Raw genomic sequence first — 19,224 nt, 5'->3', positions numbered from 1 at the left:
CCCAGACTTCATCACTCTCAGTGAATCTGAATCCCCAACCCAGACTTCATCACTCACGGTGAGTCTGAATCCCCAACCCAGACTTCATCACTCACGGTGAGTCTGAATCCCCAACCCAGACTTCATCACTCTCAGTGAATCTGAATCCCCAACCCTGACTTCATCACTCTCAGTGAATCTGAATCCCCAACCCAGACTTCATCACTCACAGTGAGTCTGAATCCTTCCCAGACATCATACATATTATGCAGTTTGAAATATACAGTTTTGGCCTTCAACAAGCAAATAGTTTATTCTGGAACTTTCTGGCTACTCTGAAAGTGATTACTGATCACTGTCTTGCCAGCTGGGATGGCTAACTAGCTTGATGGCTTACCAAATATTTTTGATGACACAGGGTCCAGCGATTTGCACAAATACCGTTAACGTTGCACCTGGCTGGTCATTCAAAACCGTAACCAACGGTGTTAATAGCTCACCTAATGGCATAGACAGCACGTCTGCTTATCTTGAAAATGTCTGGTGAAATATCCAGTTTTACAGTTAATGTCAGTATGGTCAGCTGACACATTTGGTGTGTGATCAGCTGTCCTTGACAGATTTAGGATCAGGAACTGTCCTGCAACTTCTGTGGTAGCCGAATGGAGGACTGAATCAGGACCTGCTCATAGACACGCTCGCTTCCTCCTCCGTAATGCTAGTGGCAGTGTTACTTCGTAACCACTGGATGTCACTGTTAGTTTTTCCATTTCAGCATTAAATTTGAGTTGAGGCTTTATTTATTTCAAATCAGTTTATTTGCTGATGTTTATTTGGTGCTGTAAATCAGTACTGGCAAGGTATGTAGGCCCCATGGTAAACAAGTTGAATGGCGGTTTCTATAACAAGTTGGGAGTTGCCTTGTGGATCTCTCTCATCCTTGGACAGAGGTCTGAATTTGTAAATCTGAAACTCCTAATTCCAGACCCTGTAGGGAGCGGTCCCTTGTTGCTGATGCTGGAGAGATGCTAGTGGAGTGTGCCACTGCTCTTGTGTGAGGGAGGTGCTGAATGGTTTGTGGTATTAAGCAGCTGTGTAGTACTGATCTTAAGCCGCTGTTTAACATTGCTTAAACATGATTAAGTATTCACTAATATAACGTGAAAAGGCAAAACAGGACTGAGTGGAAGGAGTGCCTTTTAATTAACCCTCTTCCATCTCAGTCATTTTAGCGAGGCTACTGTAGCTGACTGATAAATATTTGATTAGCTAGCGTTCAGCTTTCTGCAATGGGGAGCCCAGTACACTCTGTGTCAGCACTGCCCTAATCTATAACTGCTCTCCTGTGCTGAATGCCTGCAGGAAAGGATGACTCTTCCCAGTAGTGATCTGTCCTGGGTAGACTCGGAAGGACCATCATTGACGTTGGCCGTCTGTCGTTTTCAGGATCGGCCTATGAGTGAGGGCACTTAGCCATTTAAAGGGGCGAGGAGAGGAGTGGCAGGACTCGGAATGTTGAAGCTATCGGGATGTTGATTTGGAGCCAATAAATGATATGCTCCATCAGCAGTCTCAAAAGAGTAGTGGTCAGACATAGTAGAACTTTCATTACAATGATCGAGGCGAAGTTACTAACACACTAATAGAGACAGACATGCAGTATATTTAGTTCTCTGAAGTATTCAGACTCCTTGGTTCTTTAGATCCCTGCCCCTGGAGAACGGTGCTTCCTAAATTCCCTGGCCAGTTCTGCTTAGCCCATCTGACCGGAAAACCACGACAGGGCACCAGAGGGCGGGTTATATTAGGCCAACCAGCCGGCTTCCTGAGAACCATTACAGAAGGAACTGCGGTGAAAACTGAAGTGCAGATCAGGAGCCCGAATCACACCTGTTACAGCCCTTAAGAAGCAGAGCGAATGCTCTCCCTGCAGACCCCCCCCCCCCCCCCCCGCGAACCCCCCTGCCGGCCCCCCACGGCCCCCCACCCCCCCCCCGCGAACCCCCCCTGCCGGCCCCCCACCCCCCCCCACAGCCCCCCCTGCTCGTGAAAGAGTTGGCGCTGCGCTGGCTGAGAGTGACTGTGCTTATGCTCTGTTTCCTGCAGAGAGGCTGCTCAGGTTCCTGAAGTTGCTGGAGAAGCAGAGCAGCCCGGAGAACCTGTGGCAGTGGAAGGTGCACTGTAAGACCCAGAAGAAGCTGAAGGAGCTGGGCAGGTCAGCGTGCTGCACTGTGAACACACACTACTGAGCTGGGGGCTGGATTCTGCCTGACTCATGCAAAGATCCAGTCCCTATAACAACCGGTTGTTGTAAAGTCTATTTGTCTGAACTCGTGCTGCATTAAGTGGGTGTTTTCTGGCGCTGTGTCTGTTCTGTGTCGATGGCAGCAGTAGCCTGCAGGTCCACCGGGCGGTGCTTAATTGGCTGTAGCGTCGCCTGGGGAGGGAGGGATTTCGGTTTCCCGTCCCTCCCCAGTGACCCCCTGCGGTCTGCCGGGCGCCCTCATTCCGCCTGCAGCAGCCACACGTTCATGTCCTGGGGACGTGTCGGATTTGGAGGGACGTGTGGGGCAGATTATTTAGAAAAGATTGTGCTTTGGGGAGATGGTTTACAGTTTTTTTGGTTTTGTGTGTGTGTGTGCGTGCGTGTGTCTCAGGTTGAACAGCGATGCTCTGAGCCTCTTGACCCTCCTCACCACCTATCAGAAGAAGCACCTGGTGGAGTTCCTGCCGTACCACGAGTGTGACGCTCCCTCCCGCCACGCCCCCGATCTGGACTGCCTGATCCGCCTGCAGGCTCAGCACACCCAGCACCGCCACATCCTCTTCCTCACAGGTAACTACACACACACCCAGCACCGCCACATCCTCTTCCTCACAGGTAACTACACACACACCCAGCACCGCCACATCCTCTTCCTCACAGGTAACTACACACACACCCAGCACCACCACATACTCTTCCTCACAGGTAACTACACACACACCCAGCACTGCCACATACTCTTCCTCACAGGTAACCACACACACACCCAGCACTGCCACATCCTCTTCCTCACAGGTAACTACACACACACCCAGCACCGCCACATCCTCTTCCTCACAGGTAACTACACACACACCCAGCACCGCCACATCCTCTTCCTCACAGGTAACTACACACACACCCAGCACCGCCACATCCTCTTCCTCACAGGTAACTACACACACACCCAGCACCGCCACATACTCTTCCTCACAGGTAACTACACACACACACACACACACACATCCAGCACTGCCACATCCTCTTCCTCACAGGTAACTACACACACACCCAGCACCGCCACATACTCTTCCTCACAGGTAACTACACACACACACAGCACCACCACATACTCTTCCTCACAGGCAGCTACTCATTTGCATGGTACACACGAGACCTGGGTCTAGCAATGGGCAAAATTTCAAGTGCAGGTATTGGCAATTTGTATTTGCATGTGTACATTACATTGCAAAATACACAATCTTATGAAAAACAAGTAGTTACATGCATTATATTTTGTTCTGAACATTAGTGAAAATGGATGTTTCTTTTTATAATTGTATGCAATTCACACGTGTTAATACATCTACAGTAATATACCACAGAGAATTACACACAAAAACACAGAGCAACAGTCAGTGTAATTTCTGATTGGCAGCCGGCCTGTACAGTGTATGGTAATTGTTTGATTGGCAGCCAGCTTGCATTGTGGAAGGTAATTGTGATGCGTTTGATTGGCAGAACGGCGGTTTGAGATGTTCCCACACTACTCCAGCAATGGCATTGTGATTGCAAGCATCGATGATGTCATGAACAGCTTCCACAGCCTCATTGGTTTCCATGACAACGCAGAAGAGCCACCTGCCTCTGACAATCACTCTCCTCAGACTCCCCCTGCAGGTCAGTTCAGTCCAAGTTTGAGTGCATCGCTCAGCTCTGCAAGCACTTTGTATTTGAGAAATGCAGTTTCAGAATTTTTTATATTAACATCCACAGCAAGGATGGGGTGTGTTGTAACTTCAGAAATGTGGAATGTTTTCTAAAATGAGTGCAAAACTAGCCAAAGCCTATCCTACATCATTTTGCCATTCATTAACATTCACCCTTGGCTAATTTAATCAATCCACATTTTTGAAAACACCCAGTCCTAGTGAGCCTGCTTGATGGGATCACAGAACGCTGAAGGAAACGCATTTCCACAAGCTTATTGCTGCTTTCTTTTGAGCCGTTTTGGTGTCATTTCATTATCTAATGACTTTTTCTGTGCTGCATGCAGTCTTAAGCAGAGGAAATGCTCACTGCTCATGCAGCTCTGCTCTGGTCCCCCTCAGTGCTGAAGGACGAGTGTGTGGAGGAGGAGGACATGTCTCTGGACTCTGAGGATGACGCCCCCGTGATCGAGGAGCCCAGCGCCCAGAGTCAGGAAGTGGGCGCGGAGGGCGTGGCCCAACAGCCCCCCCTGCCCCAGATCCAGGAGTTTCGGCCACCCCTCCCCGAGCAGGAGCACCTGTCCTTCCTGCAGGCGTGCTCCGGGGAGGGGCCGAAGCCGCTGGACTTCGCGGCGCTCAAGTCGGCCATCTCGCAGTTCAAGGCCTCCGGCCAGGGGCAGCCCCCGGAGTACGAGGTGGGCGGGTCGTCGCCGGGGGCCTTCAACGTCAACCCCCACCAGAGCTTCCTGTGCCCGTCGCTGCTGCCCACGTCCTACCAGGGCGCCGGCAGGTACGCGGGCCCCCCGCCGTATCCCAGCTCCCCCTGCAGCGTGACCCAGGAGCCGGCCCTCGGCCCGGGGCAGGACGACGTGCGTTCGGCCGCCGGCCCGGCCCCCTCCCAGGACAGGACGAGCCACGCCCCCGGGAGCACCGCCCTCGGCCCCCAGGGCCTGGTCGCCACGGCGACCAGCGGGGCGGGCGGGGCGCAGCACGGCTGGGGCCACGTGGGCGGGGTCAGCAGCGCCTGCGGCACGCCCACCAGCCAGGACGACGGGGCACTGGGTCCCGCGCTGGACGCCCCGCGGGGGAACAGCGCCTCAGGGACTCCCAACAGCCAGGGAGGGGCCACGCCCAGCTCGGCCGGCTTCAGCGCGCAGGGGCCCGCCAGAACAGCCAACCAGGCGGGCGGCAGCACGCCCAGCAGCCAGGGCAGCCAGGGCAGCCTCACCCCCGTGCCCAGCAAGGTCGCGGAGAAGGCAGCCGCCCCCACGCCGGCCCCGGCCCCGGCCAGAGGGGGCGCTCACGGCTCAGGCCTGCTGCCCTTCCCCCACGGGGTGGGCAGCGTGAACGGCAGGGGGCGGGGGGGCGGACCGGGTCCCGTCCCTTTTGACTGCTCGTGGGGGAACGGGGCCGTGGGTTACAGGGGACTCCCTCCCGGCAGGTCCAGACCCAGGGGCTGCAGGGAGCTGAGGGGGGGGCCCTGCATTCGGGGCTTCCCTCAGGGCAGGGGGCGGGGCCACCCCGGCGGCTACTACACAGACTTCACACAGGACACCTACCTCTCCTGGGGGGAGGAGCATTGGTCCCCGGGGGACGGCTACGGCACTCACAGAGATGGCTATAATGGCTGGTGAGCCAGCATTGAATGTACATAGTTAAATCTTCAGAGCGCTTTAAATGGGGAAAAAAGAAATGACTCACAGGATCCCTTGTTTTCTACCAGAGAGAGAGAGAGAGAGAGAGAAGAGGAAAAAATGAAAAGATACAGGCCAGCCCAGTGTCCTATTGTCTGGTGGATGCTCCTCATGTTTCAAAAATCTTGTTCAGACCACTAAATTTGTAATTGCCAAGATTGTTTTATTGCCTTCAAACGATTCTGTTGTTATGTATTTGTTTTATGTTTTTCCTCCCAGTCTCTGGGGGGTGGGGGTGTGCACAATGTGTCATCTCTTCATCCTCACACGGCTCAACCAGGTGATGTTGTCGGCTGCTGGTTTTTAATTTTATTTTTTTCCCTTTTTAAAAAAAAAATAAAAAATACTAGGTTGTTCAAAATTGTTGGAACTTTCTATTAAAACATGCCTGTATCAAACCTCTGGGTTTTCTGTTGGACGCTCCAGTTCATGTAAGGGCAGACCGGCCTGGATTCTGTCAGTTGAAGGTGTCCTCAAATTTGACTGCAAAATAAATGAAGTAACACGCCCTGTTTACATAGCACATGCAGCTGACCATTTGGATTTCTTCATGTCCAATAACTGCAGATCTGGATAAATTGAATCCACATCTGATTCCTTTAGTTTAAACTAGTCATCAAATACGACTTGAGAGTCACAAAAATGGAAATATAACATGAAAAGCATGAACGTTTTTTTTTATCTGCAACATTTTGAGTTCAGTAGTCACAAATGTTACCTCATGAAATTGTTCATCGAGGGGGAAAAAAACACTAAATCTAAGTCGAACTTGAGGACATGGGATGGATGGAATGCAGTCCAGTCTAGTCTGAAATGTGATTATGAGTGAACGTGCATTTCCAGTGAGGGGGTTCAACATGTGAAGGGAAGAATAAAAGAATTACCAACAGCTTTGAAACACAAACCTTTTTAATTCAGCGGTGTTTGTTTCACTTAGGTTGCTGCTATTGATTTGTACTCTAAACACATTTTTACTTGTAGAACGTGTGCTGAAATACCTCTGCTCAAAACAGTGTGGAGAAGGAAGAGATCGCATCGCAAACACGTCTTAGTGACACTAGAAGGGATCCCCACATTAAAGGTATGTTTGCTATGGACAGGACACTGGTTGTGCTCCTGTTTGTAGGACACTTCTGTATTTTGTATAACATTTCAGGAACTCTTTGTTCCTTAATCTTGATAGGAAAAGCTGGCGTTGTTTTTAGTAAGTCATCTCATGTTCAGTACTTAAGGTTTTCCTTTATTTCTTTGTGGGTGTGACATCACTCCATTCTACTTCTGAACTCAAAGGACTGGTAGATGGACACTGCTCATTTTCACAACCTGATTTTATTTAAACAAAATTAAACTGTTAAAAATGATTTCCTTCATTATCCATGTACCACAAACAAGATTATAGTGGTTCAGATGGTCATGTTCAGTAGTTCAGCTGGTTTCAAGTCTTGGACTTCAAGTAAATTACATCCTGTGGACATTCAATGATGAGATTTCACACTGAAGGATTATTCGAAACGCATTTTTACACACACACATGCACACACACTCACAGAAGCACAAGCATGCGCGCACACACACACAAGCTTAAACACTGCTTTTCACTTGTCCCATACAGAAGTCACAACTGTGCAAAGTTCTCTGTTGTCAGTGCTATCCCAAGTTGAAATATGTTGGCCAGCCGCAGTAAAGTGCCGTTCATTCAGTGAATATAGTGCTGGTGCCTGGATCAGGGCTGACTGCTGGTCTGTACAGTTACTGCCAGACCAGCAGTGATCTAGCCATGTAACGAACGCTGCGGTTTGGCACCGATGTGTGGACGTGTCACAGCATGTCCTGCTGCTGTTCACATGTGCTGGTAATGGGGTGAAGGGCTGCCCTCCTGTCCCAGCAGCAACGGGTTCAGTCCCGTCTCGAGTTCCCTCTGCTTCTGCAACAGGCCCTGAAAGTCAATTTGCACAACAATCTAATGTCAGATCAAACACGCACTCCCATCCATTCAATTAACCGCCAAAGCCAAACATGCTAACTGGGAGCTTGCTCAACTGAATTATTTTGGCTTTGATCTTCAATTAATTTTACACCCACGAATAAACTATACATCATGTCTGGTGAAAGTTGACAGCACCCATCCACTACTTGCCAATCGCATGAATATAAAACACTTAAAAGTTCCTGAACACTAGCCTGCTAGTTGTACTGACAATATGTTCTGATAGCGCAACTATAAAAGCAGAACAAATATTACAAATTACAAGGATAAAAGGATGAAAATAATTGACTGCAGTCGTTATAAATAGCTTTTCCTATGTCTCGTATTGATGGCTTATGTTCAGCTGTAATTCTGGAATATTTTAACGGAAGAAAGAAAAAACGTTGACTTGGGGTTGATGCCTAAATTGCCCAGCAGGGTGCGCTAATGATAAATCCTTTGAAGAACTGCCTTTTTGTACATTTAATAAATTATTGATGTCAGAACTCCCAGAGGAAATGGTGCCCTTTACAATACATAAAAGAAAAATTACATAATTGTACACTTAAATAGCATGCCTTTGCTTCCAAAACGGATGTTCTGTCCATCTGTTATGGTCAGTTTAGGGGGAAAAACAACTAAATTTACTAATGCAGTAAGCCTACAGCCAAACAGTCAAATACAGTCACCTGCATGTTCATATTTTATGTGGCTGGTTGTAATGATTTAACATTTGTGCCAGTTTTGAGATTGAAAATGGAACAGATATGCTTGTGAGGTAGACCTTAGCAAAAGGAAGAAGGGCTGTGTCAGGACTGGTTTGCCGGTTTTCTAGAATTTTCATTTTAGTTTGTGTAACACTGCCCAAAGTGTACAGTAATTGTTAGTGTCGTTGTGTTGATTGTAATCAGTAGTGAAATGCTAACCAGTTAGCATGTAGATTGTGGACAGCTGTAGTTTGGGCTGAAGTGCAGTCTGCTCCACACCAGTGTAAGCTCGGTCAAGATGGAAGCTACGCAGCATCACACTGGGAGAAACTCTGATCTCTAGGCAGACAGGCCTGTCTCTACATTCCCTTAATACTTGGAGGAGCCTAAATGTCATTTCACACTAATTCTTGGAATATTTCCATTAACAATGCTTACAAGAGGGCCAATATCTAGTGTTCTGATCGTTATATATTTAAAAGCATATAAAAATGTATGTCAACAAAACATAAAAATTGTATTTAACAGGCCTGGGTCAAAAATAGATTTGGAATATTTTAAAAAATTTGTACAAAATGAGCTACCGATCAAAACTAGGACTAGGACTAGGAATTTTGTTGTAAACAGGTGAAGATAGAGGTTTCTTTTAAAATGGTAAGTCAACTGTAGGGGTGTTTGTGGTCTGAAGGGTCAGAGTATTTCAGATGGAGTATGCGAGCGAGGTTTCTCGTTCAGCGCACACGGGCGTGGCGCTCCAGGGGCCTACCTGCCGCAGCTCGGACAGGCCCCGCAGGATGGCCTGCTGCCTCTCCTTGTTCTTCAGCAGCTCCGGGTGCAGGAGGGGGTCGCGCTCGGAGGGAGGGGGAGTGGGCCGCCCGAGGTCAGCACCTGAGCAGAGCGCAGAGCAACGTCAGCACACGCGCATGCAGACAGGCTCCGCCTCCCACAGCCAGCTGTGCGCTGCTCGCCTTTACCCTCTGCGCCAATCAACCGTCAGGGCAGGCAAGGGCCCTGTCTGCTACGATGCTATTGTTCAGGCTTTATTCATGAAATACACAATGTGCTGAGAGAATAAGGCTGGGTATGACAGCATGAGGTTGGACTTCTGCAAGGTGAGATTAGCTTTGGCACTCTCTTCAATTCGCTAAAAATAGCTCTGTATTATTTATTTTTATTTTTTTTAAGTGGCTTGCATTAAATATTAAATGTATAAAAATAGATGGTTAGGATGGGCAGGCAATCCTCCTATTCTCGTTGCCCTTTGAAACTGAAGGTTCGGAGGGGATTATGGGCGCTGGAATCCCTGAGTGTGACGTTACCTGGTTGAGCTGGCTGTTGTGACCCCTGCGTTGGGGGTCTGGAGAGCGGCGCCAAGGGGTCCAGCTGGTACACCTCGTCTGTCCTTACGTACGGGACGAAGGGCGAGGACGGGGGGCGCTCTTCGGCTTCCGCGGGCCCTTGTGAGGAAGGCCTGACGGGCAGCTGGGGCTGCTGCTGAAGCCTGTGCTTAATCGCTGGGACTGGAGGAGAGCACCCCCTGGTGGTGAGGGGTGTAAAGGGCAGCTTTACACTTAACACTCGCCAGACTCTGAATTTCACCAGCTTAGAGAGCCAACACAGTTGATTTCCAAGCTCTAAACTGGCTTCTGACTGAAATACAGAGAACTGCAGACCTCCAGCACTGGAGTTTGAGCTCCAGGCTGATGCTGATATTTATGCACAGAGCTGAGGGGTTGTTACATGCTTGTGTATTGCGGTTATGGCTGGTCTGTAGGATTTGTGAGGGACTAACCGGTTTTCCATATGGGTAGCTCCTGAGTGGGGAGGGCTTTTCGAAATGTGTTCTTCCTGACAAAGGGAATGGAAAACATCAGTATTGACTTACGTCATTTTCAGCTGTTCACACAAGAACACAGAAATGCGCACCAGCGTGAGAGAAAGCATTACAGATACGTATTTCACCCCGCTAGGGTTCAACAGAAATGTAAATACAGTAAAATATTTGGGAGGCAGAAAATATTTTTTTGTGCCTCCCAAATATTTGGAGGTGGAACAGCGATAGGAACCAAGCATTTCAAATATGCATTTGACCCAGGTCTCTCTCTCTCTCACACACACATCCTCCCAGAGGTATCCAGCTGAACGGCCAGTCCTCATGCTCTTTGGTCTCACCTGTCTGTGTGGGAGGGGCTTGCGAGGTGGGCGTGGCTCCTTGGGGCCCGGCCTGTAGGGGGCGTTCCTCTCGACCAGCGTCAGGAGCTCCATCTGCCTGCGCAGCCGGCTGTCCTGCCGGTCCCTGCGCAGGCCGGACGGGTAGCGGTCGGAGGCGGGGACGAAGGCCTTGCCGGGCCGGTGCGTGTTCCACTCCGGCCTCTTCCCCGGCCTCTGGGCCTGCTTGGGCCGCCGGGCGAAGGCCTCGTACGGGTCGCCTCCCGCCCCCTGGCCGCCGTCCTCCACCACCCGCACGTTCACGTTCTCCTTCCCCAAAACCGGCCCCTCCCGCCTGTGCCTCCTCCCGCTGCCCGGGGGCCTGTACTCGGCCGGGACGTCCGGCGTCTCGCTCCTCCCTGCCGCTGCCACGGTTCCCATGGCGATGCCCAGGCTCGGTTTGCCAACGTCTGTGCCAGGACACACAGAGACACTTACCTTCCCTTCCCTAAAGAGCTCCTCCTCTGTTACACTTGTTCTCTGCTCTGGGCTCCCAGTACAGTCAGGACTGTTCTGCTGCAAGCTGAAAGCACGTCCACTTACACTGCAACTAACGCTGAACTCTCAATGCTTATCTTGCGCTATGCCCTCAGACCAATCTGCTTCTTAAAGCACGTCTCCCTCATATACCTGCGTGGCACCTGACTTGCTACTGTAAGTTTACGTAAACGCTACTGATACTGGTGACTGGACCCAGCTCTGTTCCTTGCTTACACTTTGATGTACTTTAGTCGCCCTGGATTAGAGCGTCTTCTAAATGCTCTATCTGTAGTAGAGACAGTACTGTTGTACTGCTCAAACAGAAACCATTTCAGAATGAAGGCCTATAAAGCAGTTCAGAACTGCAATGGTGACTCGTAAGTACCGGTCTGCACCGCGGCATCTCTTCTGGAAGAGAGTGTGCCGAGATCCCCACTCTCATTGGCTGACGAAGCCGCCGCCAACACGTCCACGTCCACCCTGCCCAACGCCAGGCTGCTCGTGCCTCTGCTGTCAAGCCCTGGAGAAAAAGACTGGACTTCAGTCCAATTCAGGAAGAGGTGCATTATGGGAGGCCGGTGCTCTGCTCTCCACCCACCCGACGGCGTGGGAGGCTCCTCCTCCATGCAGTGCAGCAGCTTGGAGACGTCGTGGCCTCTCCTGGCCAGTTTGCGGATCCTCTGCTCCTGCTTGTCCTTTGCCGCCTCCTGCTGGGCCCTCTGGACGCTCAGGTACAGCTCCTCCGTCTTCCGCGAGTGCAGCTCCTGAACGGGCCCCGTTGGAGAGATGAGTTGCCTGTGCAGGGTGCTGTTTGTCTGTAAATGTGCAGGGTGTGGGGTGTCTGTAAATGTGCAGGGTGCTTTTTATGTGCAGCGTGCTGGGTGTCTGTAAATGTGCAGGGTGTGGAGTGTCTGTAAATGTGCAGGGTGCCAGGTGTCTGTAAACATGCGTGGTGCCACGTGTCATTAAATGTGCAGGGTGCCAGGTGTCTGTAAACATGCGTGGTGCCACGTGTCATTAAATGTGCAGGGTGCCAGGTGTCTGTAAACATGCGTGGTGCCACGTGTCATTAAATGTGCAGGGTGCCAGGTGTCGGTAAATGTGCAGGGTGCTGTGTGTCTGTAAATGTGCAGGATGTCCAGTCATGTCTGTAGCAGCACGTTCATCTCGCCTGCTTCTGCCTCACGCGCAGGGCGTCCAGCTGGTACTGCTCCTGCAGTGTCTCCCTCTCTCGGGCCAGCCTCTGCTCCTCCTCCTGCTCCTCTGCCCTCCTCAGCGCCTCCTCCCTCTCCCGCTGCCGCCTCCTCTCCTCCACCTGGACCTCGATAGCGTGCTGCCATGAGGAGAGTCACAGGTAATGAGCAGTGTGGGTCAGGAGAACTGGGCTTGTAACTCCACAGGTTGCAGATTGTGGGGCATTTTCTAGAGTAAGGTACATAACCTGAGCTGCATCAGTAAATTACCCAGCTGTAGGATTTCATCCGTTTATTCTCTCATTAAAAAATCACCAATTCTTAAGTTGTTTTAAAACAATGTTTATAATTTGCTAATTTAATAATCACTATACATAAAAATAACATTGTTATCATAATTTAGAAATTTAGAATCTTATAAGTACTGTATAGGTGAAGTGGCAAGTTTCTTGAAGGGTATTTATGACCCAAATTTCAAATACCCTTTTATAAGTAGCTTTTTGTGGAAGACAAATTTACGACGTTAAGTGAATTTTCATCCAAATTCGCACAGAATGTCCACCCTAAACTAAATGATTTAGGAGCATGAGTGGTGCAGTGGTGACCCCAATGGTAACCAGGGAACCTGCGGCTATCTGGTCAGTAGCTTGGTGAGTTGATGATGCAGTGGTGACCCGAAGAAGGCGGTATCTAGCACTAAGACCTGGGGCTTGGCCTGTGCTCATTTCATTGGTCCCCTGGTTAGCCCTCATGAAGCTGGGTATCCCTTATGAAGCTGGGTAGCCCTTATGAAGGGCAGTTCATACCTGGTGCTCCAGCTGTTTGAGCCGCTTCCTCTCCCTGTCCTCGATCTGGGCTGGGTCCAGGAGAGACGTCATGGTGCGGAGGTAGCTGGAGAGGGAAGATTCCAGCGTTAAGCCCTGCTGAGATGCGGCACTGCCGCTGGGTGTGTGCAGCATGGTCCTGCTGGGGAGCTGACCTGGCCCTGGGGGCGATCCCTCTGGTGGTGTCCACGCTCAGCCTGCCCAGGCTGTCTCCTCCCAGAGGGCTCGTTTCCTCCGAGGTCACGGAGAGGGCGCCCGATGGGGACAGCTGCTGGGTGGCAGAGCGGGCCGGAGTGTCGCGCTCCCCTCGCTCTGGCCCCTGGGCCGGCTGGGAGGGCGCCCTCATCTGGAGGGAGTCGAAATGCATGGCCCAGCGCTCATGGTCCTCTGCCTGGTGGAGAGGGTCAGGACTCACCAGTCAGCCAGTCTGTGTGGGTGTGTGTGTGCATGCGAGTATATCTCTTTGTGTGAGAGAGTGAGTATGTGTGCACGTTTGTGTGTATACCTCATACGTGTATGTGCATGTGAGAGGGTGTGTGTATGTAGCCAGAGTGCACGTGTACGTGCGCACGTTTGTGTGTATACCTCATACGTGTATGTGCATGTGAGAGGGTGTGTGTGTGTATGTAGTCAGAGTGCACGTGTACGTGCGCGCGCACAGGCCGGTGGGAGCTGGCGCTCTGACGGTACCTGGCTGAGCTCCCGTTTCTCCTGCTGCCGGCGGAGCTTGTTCTCCTCCCTCTGCTGCTCCAGGTCCTGCAGCCAGCGCCTCTGCTGCTCCTGCTTGTGTGCACTGGAAGTCTGCTCCACTGGAGAGGCCTCCTGGAGCCAGCACACACACACACACACAGTTACTGAGGCTGCTCCTGCAGCCTCCACACACATAGTTACTGACACATTGATTTATCCATAATTATTGACTCATCCTTGACACTGAGGAGTAAAATTACTGTGTTTTTTTTGCCGTTGCTTATGGCCAAAAAAACAAAAATGTCACCTCAATGTGTGTGAATGAGTAGACTGAAGTGTGTGTGTGTGTCTGTGCGTGTATATGTGTAAGTGTTTGAGTGTGTGCGAGGCTATGTGTGTGTTTTAAGTGTGTGTGTGTGTGTTTTGAGTGTGTGTGTGTGTGTGTGAGAGAGTGTGTCTGTGTGTATGTGCGTGTGTATGTGTGTGTGCTCTGTAATAACACATGAGCGGTACCCCCAGGATGAAGGCGGAGCGTATGGCAGCGGGCAGGTCCTGCTGGCTGCTGTAGCTCTGTGCTGTGGAGCGCGTCCTCTCCTCCAGGCCCGAGACCGCCCTGCCCAGCCTCTCCTCTTCCCCCTGCGCACATCCACACGGTCACCAGCGCCCCCACAAACACACACGCGCTGCCTGGAACACGGCTACGGACCCGAATCTGGCCTACCCTTTCCACTGCACCCTCTGAGCTGGGCTTGGAGGGATCCCCAGCAGCAGGTCGAGCCCAGGGATTATAATCCAGAGATGACGCTGCAGTCTTCTTCTGCTGTAATCTGTCAGCCATCTGTTCATCTGGGCCGCAGAGACAAGAAAAAAGTCACCATTTATCATTTATCACCATTTACCCCCCCCCCCCCAGCTCTAATCCTAAAACTCCATTATGAATTACCTTTCCAATAAATAAATAATGCTGTCAATTAAAGAACAGCATATTTGCAAAATGCCAGTGATAAATATGGAACACAGCCACACAGAGAATTAATTTGTGAGCAACAAGAAAAAGAACACCTGAAAGAATTCATAAAACATGCTTTGGCATCCAGAGATCAAGACAAAAGTAAAAGAAATATATTATTTATTTATTCTTTTATAATGCTGTGAGAGTGACAGACTGTGTTTCTGCTGTGTGTGCAGGAAACGTTGGGTGTGCTTCTCAAGATGTGTTGCACATTCCCCCAGAAGGACCTCCACCTGTCTTTCACTTGAAGGTACTGAACACTTCTGTGGAGCCAAGGTTATACAGCTCATGTGCTTCTTCTTTTAGTTTGGCTAACTTGCCTGCACTATACTTTCTATGCCACACCTGGGGGGTATATTACGAAGGAAGCTAAACATACCCAGGGTTCTTTGCGTCAGCTGGCTTGACAAAACCTAACAACCTAATCAAGCTTAACTGGTACCACAAAGGTGGTTATCAACTTGCAAAGTGAACACGGGCTTTGTTAATCAAGCTCTGTGTGCGTTCCCATAAGTGGGGGTGTCTGCAAAAATGAGCCTATGGCCGCACAGCATGGACCCTATCCGTGTGTGTGTACACAGCACCATTTCACTGACAATATGAAACATGCAGTATGCAGTAGGCAATATGCAGTTACGTTTGTGTTCTTTAGCCTCATTTTAACTAAAAATGCTGAGTGTGCATCTTCTCTGACTGCGTTTCCTCGCACAGGTACCTAGCTCCTTCTTCCACTGCGCCCTCTTTGCCTCCAGAGCTTCCTTCTCCCTCTCTCTCTCTCCCAGGGTGCTGAAGAGACCGGCTGGTATCCCATTCGCAATCACCCTAGCCAACAGGAATGGAGAACAGGGGTTAACATTGAGAGCGCCTGGGCATGGCTTCGCTTTGTCCAGATGATGGCATCTTTATAAACGGGCACAGAGGCTTTCTAAACAGGGCCCCACCTCTCGTCCTGAGTTCTCCCGCTCCTGTCACTACGCGCAGAGTGAGGTGCTTTTAAAGGCAGTGTGACTGCCTCACTGACGAGGCTCTCCTCTTTTGAGTCATCCGCCGGTGCTTTTGGCATAAGAGAAACAAACGTTTGCATAAGAGGTGGCCTGTTTTGCACAAGAGTCACATTACTGTATGGATTCCCGCCAGTTGGCGCAGGGGGTGTTTGCTTTGAGCCTAGAGGGCAGCTCACCTGGTTTGGGCTGGCTGCAGGTGCCCTGGTCCTGTGGGCTGCTGCCTGAGGCCTGGCTGATGGTGCTGAGGATCTGCTGCAGCTGGTCCTGCGTCAGGCACACCAAACTCTCCTTCAGGGCGTCCGCTGTGACCTTTGAGGGACCCCTGCTGGGCGCCTGCTTGTTTGCCCCAGTCTTCTTAGCAGATTGCGCTCTGGCTGGAGCTCTGACCGGCACACATGCCTTGCTGTTGCCATTGGCACCGGGGTTGGCCTTCGACGCAGTCTTCCCCGGAGCTTTCGGACCAGCCTGCTCCTTGTGTGCGACAGCTGTGGTCTCCATGACGACCCTTGTCCTTGAATCTTCCAGCTTTTCCCGGGTTCTCTGGGGCTGATCCGCCATTGGCTCTTCAGAACCTTGCTTTGACTTAAGTACATTTTGAGGCCTGGTTCTAGTCACAGTCTACTCCCAAAACAAGGACAAAAATGATCAACTTTATAGTTTTCTCACCAAAGTCTTTTTTTTCTTTTCTTTTTTCACAGAAAATTATTTCTTCACAAATTGGTTCACAAAAACTCTAAGGAATTATTTTATGCTTTAGGTAGCCCTTCTTAAAGGTCCTGGATATTAATATACAACATGTTATATCGTACATAAAAATGTTATTTTATATATGTTAACTACATGATTCTCACAAATGGAAATATTGATAAAACTAGTAATCATACCTTCTTTGAACTCTTTGACTGTACACCTGCAATTGAAAGAAAATCCACTTTTTGAATGACTACACTTCAAACTCATGGACATAACAGAAATAAATTACATTTTCACATTCATTGGTTTTTGGTAAATTTATCACCAAAAAAACTCACAACAATTTTGGTTAAACAGAGCAATGGAAGGACTGTCACCAACCATTGGTGGACAAAATCAGCTTTGGCTTCCCATCCTCAAGTTGGAATGTGAGACCATCCCTGAAGAAGAAAAAATGGCCATGGCATCACACACTGCCTCAGAAAATACACACAATGGCCATCTAGAGTTTACCCCTTTAATGAAGTGCTCACAAGACAAGAGACATAATATAATAGCTCCATTTGAGCAGTGTTTGATTCTGTGATGTCCTAATGGTACCCATAAAGCAAAACATATCTGTCTGCGAATGTAATGTAAGCATAACAGAGGAGGAAAAAGGTCTGGAATGTATATTGCCACAAATAATGTAAGAAACTCCTTTAATTTAGGTGAGACTTTGAGGAGGCAAAGAGTGTGGATGGGAACAAACTCTGGTCTCCAACTACAGGCCACAACTTTACCACATCAACAAAATGGCCAAACTTCCTGCTGAGGTCCCACTAGGAGTTCTCCTGACCACATCTTACTAGGCAGATGTAGTGGTAACACTGCTCTGCAGCACAGTATTATAAGACAGCTTCTTGTTAATGGAATGCGTAGCACAGTGTACTGAGCCTGCCTAAAGGCATATAACCAATTTATAAAATAATTACGTATATATCCCAAGAACTTAGTTCGTGAATGAGTTAATGCTAATTAGCATATGACCTGACTGGAATATTTGCACCATGTTAAAGTAACTTAAAAAACATATATAGATTCAATTGGTCCTTAGAGATAGAAATGCAAAGAATTCATGGATAATTAACTTAAAGGCAGGGACTAGGTTGGCAATTCGGTAGATGCCTCTTTACCTTAAACTATCACCATAAGGATATCAGTTCAGCATCTCAGAATAAGGGACTTACAACATCAGGGATGGGCAATTCTGGTCCTGGAGGGCCCGTATGTATGCAGGTTTTTGTTTCCATCAATTACCCTGGTTAAATGAGCTAATTGGCTATATACACCAGCACTGGTTCAGTTGTGGTTTCATGTAGGGACACAAGAACAGCCTTCGGCTATCATTCATGTGCTTGTCAAGAATGTAGCAAAAATAACAGATGGCATAAATGTTGGGGCTAAGTTCAGCACATTGTGTTGCAAATTTCTGTGAAATGTGCTCTTTAAATAAAACCTGATCATTTTATTAAGACCAGGAGCTATCATGAAAAACAAACAGATACACCCCTTATTGTCCACCTCTGTCCAACACCTTGCCCTCACCAATGCATTGTATTTATTTAACCCAGAGGGAAGAGTGCCCCCTACTGTCTGAACAGCATCACTTCCAGTGCTAATATTTTGGCTGGCTCTGGTAGCGTTTTTCCATCTTGTCTTAGCCCAGGGTCATTACTTTAAGTCACTGGTTGGTTAACGAGTGCATCTTGCTTTCAATGTCTGTTGTTGATTAAAAGGAAAACACAAAATTCCACAGCCGTGCAGGTCTGCAGTTTGACACCCTCGAGGACAGAACACCATGCCAGAGAACCTGGTATGGCTGCTAGCACGGTTGGTGGCGTTGTGCTTTAAATCATGAAAGGGATATACGAGTGTTGGGAAGCCCATCATAAAGCAGAATGTTAAAAGCTCCGGAAGAGCGATGTAATTTAGCTAATCCAGTAGACGAGGTTAGCTTTGTGTATCTGATGTGATACATCGATCAAATGAAACAGCGCATTTACAGCCACGAAAACAACAGAGTCTGCAATTCAGGAGCATTATCAAACCTATCTAGCATACCTGGTTACAGCAATACACAATCGCGTTCGCCAGTATTTACTAGGAGCTAGCTAGTCAACAAACATGGCTAGCCAGCTTGCTATAAAACCACTTGTCTGATTATCATTTATCTTACCATAATCCCACGATAGATAGCTAAGATAGCTACCCAGATCAGATATCGCAACAAAACACGAAAAAAAATCGTTGGAGCAAGATAAAATCAGCTTTAAACGCCACTTACCCAAGATTCATGATTGCACTCCGCTGTCATTTAGCTAGTAGGAGCTAATATAGCTAAGTATATACTTGGAAATAATTCTCTTTATTCCTTCAAACCGCTAAAAATACCTGCATTTTACATCCAGTAATATTCCTAAACCGTCTGGCGTGCATTACGGCGACATCACTTCCTGAAATCGTTATTGTGTATGTCCGTTGCTGGTCACTACCAAGAAGATTCTCGTCGATTGGCACATTACCTTGCTGTCGCCCGTGAAGCTACCAATCATACGTCTTATTCACACATGGGTCAGCAAATGGGGTGGGGAAAGTTTGCGTTTACAGCGAAAAAAAATAATAATAATAATAAATTTGAAGTCGCCTTTGCTTGTTGAGTGAGTGAATTTATGACAGCTTACACTGCTAACAAAAATTTATTCGGTCTGAATATGCTTCTTTAAAACAGTTATTTTATGAGCACGAGACGTTGAACATTTACATTACTGCCGTATTATT

General features: G+C 49.0%; 2 protein-coding genes across 4 annotated transcripts in view; one reads left to right on the top strand and one right to left on the bottom strand.

The window, feature by feature from the left end:
* The window catches only part of tasora (transcription activation suppressor a), a 31,010-nt gene extending 24,494 nt beyond the window's left edge, over positions 1-6,516 (top strand). For 2 of the 3 annotated variants that reach the window (XM_035387493.1, XM_035387494.1), the window contains exons 20-23: positions 2,086-2,194; positions 2,637-2,815; positions 3,746-3,904; positions 4,336-6,516. In XM_035387493.1, coding sequence (XP_035243384.1) covers positions 2,086-2,194; positions 2,637-2,815; positions 3,746-3,904; positions 4,336-5,567 — 1,679 coding nt within the window. In that variant the 3' untranslated portion in view covers positions 5,568-6,516. Of the gene's footprint in view, positions 1-2,085; positions 2,195-2,636; positions 2,816-3,745; positions 3,905-4,280 lie in introns of all 3 variants that reach the window. The other variant, XM_035387495.1, reaches the window with a different exon arrangement.
* A 43-nt stretch (positions 6,517-6,559) lies between these two features.
* On the bottom strand, positions 6,560-18,917 carry ccdc66 (coiled-coil domain containing 66). The gene is made up of 19 exons (XM_035387496.1): positions 18,731-18,917; positions 16,786-16,844; positions 16,596-16,621; positions 15,888-16,329; positions 15,649-15,760; positions 15,423-15,529; positions 14,417-14,541; positions 14,209-14,331; positions 13,696-13,827; positions 13,161-13,396; positions 12,988-13,072; positions 12,160-12,321; positions 11,587-11,752; positions 11,374-11,508; positions 10,473-10,918; positions 10,093-10,148; positions 9,620-9,837; positions 9,067-9,188; positions 6,560-7,563 (listed from the first exon to the last, which is right to left on the bottom strand). The coding sequence occupies exons 1-19, from the start codon at positions 18,739-18,741 to the stop codon at positions 7,468-7,470; spliced, it is 2,859 nt and encodes a 952-aa protein (XP_035243387.1). The 5' UTR covers positions 18,742-18,917; the 3' UTR covers positions 6,560-7,467.
* Between the last annotated feature and the right edge of the window lie 307 nt (positions 18,918-19,224).

Source organism: Anguilla anguilla, chromosome 13, assembly GCF_013347855.1.
Source record: "Anguilla anguilla isolate fAngAng1 chromosome 13, fAngAng1.pri, whole genome shotgun sequence".
Lineage (NCBI taxonomy): Eukaryota > Metazoa > Chordata > Actinopteri > Anguilliformes > Anguillidae > Anguilla > Anguilla anguilla.
This window is presented reverse-complemented; position numbering and strand designations above follow the sequence as displayed.